Source organism: Oncorhynchus tshawytscha, unplaced genomic scaffold (genome assembly GCF_018296145.1).
Source record: "Oncorhynchus tshawytscha isolate Ot180627B unplaced genomic scaffold, Otsh_v2.0 Un_contig_447_pilon_pilon, whole genome shotgun sequence".
NCBI lineage: Eukaryota > Metazoa > Chordata > Actinopteri > Salmoniformes > Salmonidae > Oncorhynchus > Oncorhynchus tshawytscha.
In genome coordinates, this window is record NW_024609818.1 from 724779 (window position 1) to 735000 (window position 10222).

The window sequence follows — 10222 nt, forward strand, 5'->3', positions numbered from 1 at the left end:
TTTCAGGTCAGGCTCACTAGCATGGTGACTATAGTAGCTGCTGCCATTTGTCCTATTTCACACTTGTACATGTCTGAGTTGGACAAGTGTTTCTTGCAAATGTTTGACCTTGTCTGCTCCTGGAGTTGAACCAGCGACCTTTCGGTTTCTGGCCCAATGCTCTGACCTCAGGTAGCAGTACAGAACAACACTAAGGTGTGTTATAGAGTAGTGCACTAGACAGCTGATGATGCCCGAAAGGCAATTTCCCCATTCACAGAGAACACATTTATGGTAAATGCATACGAATGTCTGCTGAAGTTGCATTGTCAGATGTCTAGTGCTCTAGACCACGCCTTGTATTGAATCCCAGCCTGTGTGTGCCTATATAGTTGACCATCATTTCTCATGTTGATAGTGGAGTCTCTTCTGGTTCTAAAGTACAGTTGTGTTCTAATACAGTATAATGGAACCCTTCTACTTCACAATGGGAGTGTAACAATGGAGCAGAACGTTCTGTTTTCTCTTTTCCAAACTGGTTGAAAGACTATTTAACCCTGTAACCCAGCAACACGTCTGGCTGATACTAAGTCTGGCTACTCAAAGTCCTGCTGACTTCAGTCTTGAAAGGCTATTTAACCCTGTAACCCAGCAACACGTCTGGCTGATACTAACTCACAGTCCTGCTGACTTCAGTCTTGAAAGACTATTTAACCCTGTAACCCAGCAACAAGTCTGGCTGATACTAACTCACAGTCCTGCTGACTTCAGTCTTGAAAGACTATTTAACCCTGTAACCCAGCAACAAGTCTGGCTGATACTAACTCACAGTCCTGCTGACTTCAGTCTTGAAAGACTATTTAACCCTGTAACCCAGCAACAAGTCTGGCTGATACTAAGTCTGGCTACTCACAGTCCTGCTGACTTCAGTCTTGAAAGACTATTTAACCCTGTAACCCAGCAACACGTCTGGCTGATACTAAGTCTGGCTACTCAAAGTCCTGCTGACTTCAGTCTTGAAAGGCTCTTTTGATGTTGGCGACATGATGCGTTGATAATGAAGAGGGCTGTGTTTTTACTGGTTGTCTCTCCTCCTATTCTCATTCCTATGTTTAGACACTGCTGATGCCTGACAGATCTTATGATGCCTGGATAGGTATTTTAAGTATCAGCTAACCACATCATATGTTACAGCAATTTTCCAGGCGATGACACAGTCGATGACACAGTCGATGACACAGTCGATGACTTGGCACGCAACCTTCGGTTGTTGCCTCACACAGCCTCACACAGCCTCACACAGCCTCATGCGCCGCCACCTTCCATTACAACTGTTGTATTTTCAAATCCAAACAATGAGAGGTCTCAACCTCAGAGAGAAAAAAACATGAGACAGAATCAATCAATGCATCCGCTAAGTTTCGGAGAGAATATTGCAAAGGCTTCTTGTCCAGACCAGTGAGTTACAGCTCTTCCTCGTTGTACAGTATACCACGGGGTTCGTGTTAACCAGGCTACTTGTCCAGACCAGTGAGTTACAGCTCTTCCTCGTTGTACAGTATACCACGGGGTTCGTGTCAGCCAGGCTACCTGCAATTTACAACAGGGGAGATAAATTGCACAGTAAACAAATGTAATTTGACTCCAATCAAATTTGACTCCATTTGGAAGACCCAAGGTTTAATATCCTAAATGATGTCTTGACATGTTGCTTCAAAATATCCACATACAGTGCCTTGCGAAAGTATTCGGCCCCCTGGAACTTTGCGACCTTTTGCCACATTTCAGGCTTCACACATAAAGATATAAAACCGTATTTTTTTGTGAAGAATCAACAACAAGTGGGACACAATCATGAAGTGGAACGACATTTATTGGATATTTCAAACTTTTTTAACAAATCAAAAACTGAAAAATTGGGCGTGCAAAATTATTCAGCCCCCTTAAGTTAATACTTTGTAGCGCCACCTTTTGCTGCGATTACAGCTGTAAGTCGCTTGGGGTATGTCTCTATCAGTTTTGCACATCGAGAGACTGACATTTTTTACCATTCCTCCTTGCAAAACAGCTCGAGCTCAGTGAGGTTGGATGGAGAGCATTTGTGAACAGAAGTTTTCAGTTCTTTCCACAGATTCTCGATTGGATTCAGGTCTGGACTTTGACTTGGCCATTCTAACACCTGGATATGTTTATTTTTGAACCATTCCATTGTAGATTTTGCTTTATGTTTTGGATCATTGTCTTGTTGGAAGACAAATCTCCGTCCCAGTCTCAGGTCTTTTGCAGACTCCATCAGGTTTTCTTGCAGAATGGTCCTGTATTTGGCTCCATCCATCTTCCCATCAATTTTAACCATCTTCCCTGTCCCTGCTGAAGATAAGCAGGCCCAAACCATGATGCTGCCACCACCATGTTTGACAGTGGGGATAGTGTGTTCAGGGTGATGAGCTGTGTTGCTTTTACGCCAAACATAACATTTTGCATTGTTGCCAAAAAGTTCAATTTTGGTTTCATCTGACCAGAGCACCTTCTTCCACATGTTTGGTGTGTCTCCCAGGTGGCTTGTGGCAAACTTTAAACGACACTTTTTATGGATATCTTTAAGAAATGGCTTTCTTCTTGCCACTCTTCCATAAAGGCCAGATTTGTGCAATATACGACTGATTGTTGTCCTATGGACAGAGTCTCCCACCTCAGCTGTAGGTCTCTGCAGTTCATCCAGAGTGATCATGGGCCTCTTGGCTGCATCTCTGATCAGTCTTCTCCTTGTATGAGCTGAAAGTTTAGAGGGACGGCCAGGTCTTGGTAGATTTGCAGTGGTCTGATACTCCTTCCATTTCAATATTATCGCTTGCACAGTGCTCCTTGGGATGTTTAAAGCTTGGGAAATCTTTTTGTATCCAAATCCGGCTTTAAACTTCTTCACAACAGTATCTCGGACCTGCCTGGTGTGTTCCTTGTTCTTCATGATGCTCTCTGCGCTTTTAACGGACCTCTGAGACTATCACAGTGCAGGTGCATTTATACGGAGACTTGATTACACACAGGTGGATTGTATTTGTCATCATTAGTCATTTAGGTCAACATTGGATCATTCAGAGATCCTCACTGAACTTCTGGAGAGAGTTTGCTGCACTGAAAGTAAAGGGGCTGAATCATTTTGCACGCCCAATTTTTCAGTTTTTGATTTGTTAAAAAAGTTTGAAATATCCAATAAATGTCTTTCCACTTCATGATTGTGCCCCACTTGTTGTTGATTCTTCACAAAAAAATACAGTTTTATATCTTTATGTTTGAAGCCTGAAATGTGGCAAAAGGTCGCAAAGTTCAAGGGGGCCGAATACTTTCGCAAGGCACTGTAAATCAACTTGGGGACATTTACTGCTGAGCCTTCAGTACTAATTCTGTCTCTATGTTCAGGCCACCCGCTGTCCAGCTGAGATCCTGAAAATGGCAGAAATATGCAGAGAAGAAGAAGGAAAAGAGGAAGATGATGATGAAGAAGAATACAACAGAGAAGCGGGTATGTAATCAGTCCAAAGGATTGTGATATTGTCTACTGAAGTATCACCAGCTTTATTCATTTTAATATACTCCTCCACGTCATATTTTGCAAATAAATTCATTCAAAATTCTACAATGTGATTTTCTGGATTTTTTTTCTCATTTTGTCTGTTATAGTTGAAGTGTACCTATGATGAAAATTACAGGCCTCTCTCATCTTTTTAAGTGGGAGAACGTGCACAATTGGTGGCTGACTAAATACTTTTTTTGCCCCACTGTATATACTGCGTTTTATACCATCTCCTGCACCTTGCCTGTGCCACTCGGCCATTGCTCATCCATATACTTATATGTACATATTCTCAGCCCAGGACCGAGTTTGGGAAACCCTGGTCTATTCTAAGCAGTAAGGTTAATAGAGTATAATGAACATTGTTTCCAGAGAAAAGTGATATATTCTTTGGTATCTGGAAGTGTGACCTGTCAGATTCAATGAAACTCTCCTGTTCTGTGACAAAGTGACTTTTGAATTGCACTGAATTAAATTATACTTCCTGTCACTTAAATTCTTATTCTACATCCTGTGCAGTGTTGCCAATTTAATTAGAATTTCAAATCATGAGTTGAATGGGAGTCTATTCTAAAATTCAGATTTGAGCACAACCCTGGTGTATAAAATATCATATAGTGTTTTCGATTGCAGTATTCTACACTGAACAAAAATATAAACGCAACATGCAACAATTTCAACAAATTTACTGAGTCACAGTTCATATTAGGGAATCGGTCAATTTAAATAAATAAATTAGACTCGAACCTATGGATTTCACAATTGGACGCAGCCATGGGAGGGCATAGGCCCACCCACTTGGGAGCCAGGCCAAGCCAATCAGAATGAGTTTTTCACCACATCAACTCACTTCATGCTACAAATGCAAAGTCATTCATTCACTTACATTTATACTATCATTAATTTATACAATTGACCTGTCTGATGATGATAATATTAATGACAACAGATATGAATTGACCTGTCTGATGATAACACGACAACAGGTATATATACACACACACACACACACACACACACACACACACACACACACACACACACACACACACACACACACACACACACACACTCTCTCTCTCTCTCTCTCGGCATGGGAAACACATGTTAAGTAGATAAAGAATAAAAATTCAGAGAAAACATTACACTCACAGAAGTTCCAAAAGAATAAAGACATTTCAAATGTCATATTGTGTCGATATCTCTCTCGCATTCCTCCCTCACAGCATCACATGCCCATGGCTCCTCCTCTTCCTCTTCCCCCACATTACAGTGTAATGTCCTGCTGAACCACCAGGGGGCCCTAGAGATAGGGTTGCAAAATTGCTGAATATTTTAATAAATTCCCTAGTTTTCCCAAAATCACTTTTGGAGGATTCCCTGAATCAGGAGGGTATAGTCAGAGATGTTATATCGACTTCGCAGCTAGATTAGAATGGTTTAACCATGGTCTCTTGACTGACTCTCACACCTATTTTGGTTTGTTGTCAGTTTGTCCACAAGAGGGCGACGCACTACTAGAGACCTTTGGTAGGATGTGTCATGGGATGAGCTGAGCTGCTCAAAACGAAAGGAAACTGTAGCGCTCTGCCATCGGGCTTCATTATTTTCCAGTCGGCTGGCTGCGCCTGGAGTGTCTGAAAATGGACTCATCAAAAGTAAGACAATATAGTTCGGAAAGGAAAACTTAGTGTGTTACTATTTTATCTGTTAACGTCCCTGAAAAAGGTTGTTGATACAGTTAAGTAGGCTACATTGTATCCGTTTCATATTTGATTTTACAGCAACATGGAAGTGCGAGATTGACTCGATCAAAGTAACGGAAATAGTGATTTACATGATGCAATAACATGTGATGTAATAGACATTAATGTAGGCCTATGAACTATATGTTCTAATCTTGCTATGAATTCATAACGCAGTAATATCATATTAATTCATAGCTAGTACTGGTAGGCACGTCATTCGAAAGTGAAGAAAGCAGAACTCGTTTATAATTTACTTTGTAACGTTAATTAACTGGTAAACTGTTGCGATTTACAATCAAGTGACGTTGTCAAGAGAACTAGTGTTCTCAACAATGACTATCTCATCCATTAAGTTTTATTACACGCCTAGACCCTAACCTGGTGTGGTCCTCAGTAGAAAATACTTCAGACAAGACAGACTGTGTGTGTGTCTGTGTGTGTGTGTGTGTGTGTGTGTGTAGGTGGTAGCTGCCTCTGAGAAGGAACAGAAGCCCGCAGGGAAGGAGAGTGAAGAGACGCCCAGCGAACCGTCCATCACCTCTTATGGAATGTGAGTGAACATAGAGGATATTAGTCCAGGGTGCGAATTATGGGTTGGCTCAAATAAACCGTCAGGGTTTGGGAAGGTTACTTTCTAAATGTGATCCGTTACAGTTACAAGTTATCTGTCGGTAACGTAACTTTTGGATTACCCCCAAACTCAGTAATGTAATCTGATTACATTTCGTTACTTTTAGATTACTTTCCCCTGAAGAGCCATTAGAAGAAGACAATAATGTATGTTAACATTTGAATGACATCTATTGCAGGATAAATCAATGTTAATGTTTCCATAGCTGGCCATATATGGATGTTACATTTTTACTTTGTGGTGGTTATGTAGGCTTCTTCTAACCCATTGCTTTCCACTTCATATAATAATACGATTAAATTATATCTTTACATTAAAAACTAAAGTCTATCAGAATTCCAGGCATTCCAATAATGTTTATACCCCTTGATCTTCAAGAATAGGACTTGGAAATATGGGAGTATAGATTAGCCTAATTGTTTTACCAGAGCATGACCAAAACTAAGGACTTAGCCAGCCTTACTCTGTTTATGATTTTGTTGTCATGGAGGACTGATTCGCCTCATTGATTCCAGTTGAAAAATAAATGCTGATCTCATGGAATGTCATGCTTTGCCAAAGAGTGTGCAATGCTGTCATCAAGGCAAAGGGTCGCTACTTTCAAGAATCTCAAATACAACATATATTTTGATTTGTTCAACACTTTGTTTGGTTACTACATGATTCCTTATGTGTTATTTCATAGTTTTGATGTCTTCACTGTTATTCGACAATGTAGAAAATAGTCCAAATAAAGAAAAACCCTTGAATGAGGAGTGCCCAAACTTTTGACTGGTACTGTATTTATAATTTATAAGTCCAAAAGTGGATGTAGCAACGACAGATTGGCCCTTTAAGCCTATCAAAAGTTTTAGGAAAAAAAGCCTCACTTTTATTCTATAGGCTGGGATCCACACTATGCAGCTGTTATTCTATAGGCTGGGATCCACACTATGCAGCTGTTATTCCATAGGCTTGGATCCGCACTATGCAGCTGTTATTCTATAGGCTGGGATCCGCACTATGCAGCTGTTATTCTATAGGCTGGGATCCACACTATGCAGCTGTTATTCTATAGGCTGGGATCCACACTATGCAGCTGTTATTCTATAGGCTGGGATCCACACTATGCAGCTGTTATTCCATAGGCTTGGATCCGCACTATGCAGCTGTTATTCTATAGGCTGGGATCCGCACTATGCAGCTGTTATTCTATAGGCTGGGATCCGCACTATGCAGCTGTTATTCTATAGGCTGGGATCCACACTATGCAGCTGCTATTCTATAGGCTGGGATCCACACTATGCAGCTGTTATTCTATAGGCTGGGATCCACACCATGCAGCTGTTATTCTATAGGCTGGGATCCACACCATGCAGCTGTTATTCCATAGGCTGGGATCCACACTATGCAGCTGTTATTCTATAGGCTGGGATCCACACTATGCAGCTGTTATTCTATAGGCTGGGATCCACACTATGCAGCTGTTATTCTATAGGCTGGGATCCACACTATGCAGCTGTTATTCTATAGGCTGGGATCCACACTATGCAGCTGTTATTCCATAGGCTGGGATCCACACTATGCAGCTGTTATTCTATAGGCTGGGATCCACACTATGCAGCTGTTATTCTATAGGCTGGGATCCACACTATGCAGCTGTTATTCTATAGGCTGGGATCCACACTATGCAGCTGTTATTCTATAGGCTGGGATCCACACTATGCATCTGTTATTCTATAGGCTGGGATCCACACTATGCAGCTGTTATTCTATAGGCTGGGATCCACACTATGCAGCTGTTATTCTATAGGCTGGGATCCACACTATGCAGCTGTTATTCTATAGGCTGGGATCCACACTATGCAGCTGTTATTCTATAGGCTGGGATCCACACTATGCAGCTGTTATTCTATAGGCTGGGATCCACACTATGCAGCTGTTATTCTATAGGCTGGGATCCACACTATGCAGCTGTTATTCTATAGGCTGGGATCCACACTATGCAGCTGTTATTCCATAGGCTGGGATCCACACTATGCAGCTGTTATTCCATTGGCTGGGATCCACACTATGCAGCTGTTATTCTATAGGCTGGGATCCACACTATGCAGCTGTTATTCTATAGGCTGGGATCCACACTATGCAGCTGTTATTCCATTGGCTGGGATCCACACTATGCAGCTGTTATTCTATAGGCTGGGATCCACACTATGCAGCTGTTATTCTATAGGCTGGGATCCACACTATGCAGCTGTTGCAAGAGCGCATTTTTCAGCTTAAACTTCTTGAATTCAACCATTAATGGGTTCAAATACACATTTAGATTTGTGATCAGCCATCCACAACCACCACAATCCATAAGCTAAATGAGAGAGCAGCAGTGTGTTTCACATCAATGAGCTATGTAGATCAATATTAAGTGATATCCGTATCGCCGTCATCCTTACCTCAAAGCGTTTCTTCAAGTTTGATACCGACAGCAGTCGCACCATTGGAAGAAAGGGAGTGTTTTATGTCACATGATCTGTAAAGACTCCAAACATTCATGAATTATAGACAACTCATGAACTAGGGTGTAAACATGTTTTGATTCAACTCATGTATTATATTGAATGTAGGCTTCCTGTTCTGCGTGTGTTCCAGTGTGTTCCAGTGTGTAAAATTGCCTCGTCTGAGAGTGTAGGCCACCAGCAGTGGTGTAGGTCTAGTGGAGGGTAAACACAATTGACCCACTTTTTTCAGACAAATGCAGTGAAGTATTGGGAGCGTTACTTTTTTCACCGCGACTGCCTATCAGAGTTTACCCACCAATATTTTGACCACTACGTCACAACACCATAGTACCCTCCAAGCTCGTCATCAAGCTCGAGACCCTGGGTCTCGACCCCGCCCTGTGCAACTGGGTCCTGGACTTCCTGACGGGCCACCCCCTAGGTGGTGAGGGTAGGCAACAACATCTACCCCCGCTGATCCTTAACACTGGGGCCCCACAAGGGTACTGGTTCTGAGCCTCTCCTTTACCCCCTGTTCACCACGACTCACGTGGTTACTGGCACGCCTCCAAGTCAATCATCAAGTTTGCTGACAACACACAGTGGTAGGCTTGATTACCAACAACCACGAGACGGCCTACAGGGAGGAGGTGAGGGCCCTCGTCAGTGTGGTGTCAGGAAAATAACCTCACACTCAACATCAACAAAACTAAGGAGATGATTGTGGACTTCAGGAAATAGCAGAGGGACCACACCCCCTATACCCACATCGATGGAACAGTAGTGGAGAGGGTAGCAAGTTTTAATTTTGACCACCGTCACTGGCACTGGTTCACATCACAGACAAACTGAATTTGTCCACTACACAGGCAGCATCGTGAAGATCAGGCGCAGCAGTGCCTCTTCAACCTCAGGAGGCTGAAGAAATTCGGCTTGTCACCAAAAGCACTCACAAACTTCTACAGATGCACCAATGACCAGAGCATCCTGGCGGGCTGTATCACCGCCTGGTCACTGGCTACTGGCTCCGCCCTCAACCGTAAGGCTCTACCAGAGGGTAGTGAGGTCTGCACAACGCATCACCGGGGGGCACTGGCTACTGGTTCCCTCCAGGACACCTATTTTGACCACCCGTCATGTTACAGGAAGGCCATAAAGATCATCAAGGACATCAACCACCGAGCCACTGCCTGTTCACCCCGCTATCATCCAGACTGGCGAGGTCAGTACAGGTTCATCAAAGCTGGGACCAGAGACTGAAAAACAGCTTCTATCTCAAGGCCATCAGACTTTTAAACAGCCACCACTAACATTGAGTGGCTGCTGCCAACACACTGACAATGACACTGACTCAACTCCATCCACCTTAATAATGGGAATTGATGGGAAATGATGTAAATATATCACTAGCCACTTTAAACAATGCTACCTTATATAATGTTACCACCCACATTATTCATCTCATATGCATACGTATATACTGTACTCTATATCATCTACTGCATCTTTATGTAATACATGTATCACTAGCCACTTTAACTATGCCAATTTGTTTACATACTCATCTCATATGTTATACTGTCTCGAGTTTATCATCTACTGTATCTTGTCATGCTGCTCTGGTACCATCACTCATTCATATATCCTTATGTACATATTTTTATCCCCTTACACTGTGTATAAGACAGTAGTTTTGGAATTGTTAGTTAGCTTACTTGTTGGTTATTACTGCATTTCGGAACTAGAAGCACAACATTACATCACTCGCATTAACATCTGCTAACCATGTGTATGTGACAAATAAAATTTGATTTGA

At 42.3% G+C, this 10222-nt stretch overlaps 1 protein-coding gene across 5 annotated transcripts in view; it reads left to right on the forward strand.

The window, feature by feature from the left end:
* Positions 1 to 4922: 4922 nt before the first annotated feature.
* LOC112241595 overlaps positions 4923 to 10222 on the forward strand; it is a 64018-nt gene continuing 58718 nt past the window's right edge. For 2 of the 5 annotated variants that reach the window (XM_042318894.1, XM_042318893.1), the window contains exons 1-2: positions 4926 to 5211; positions 5763 to 5851. In XM_042318894.1, coding sequence (XP_042174828.1) covers positions 5197 to 5211; positions 5763 to 5851 — 104 coding nt within the window. In that variant the 5' untranslated portion in view covers positions 4926 to 5196. Of the gene's footprint in view, positions 5212 to 5762; positions 5852 to 10222 lie in introns of all 5 variants that reach the window. The other 3 variants (XM_042318892.1, XM_042318891.1, XM_042318895.1) reach the window with 3 other exon arrangements.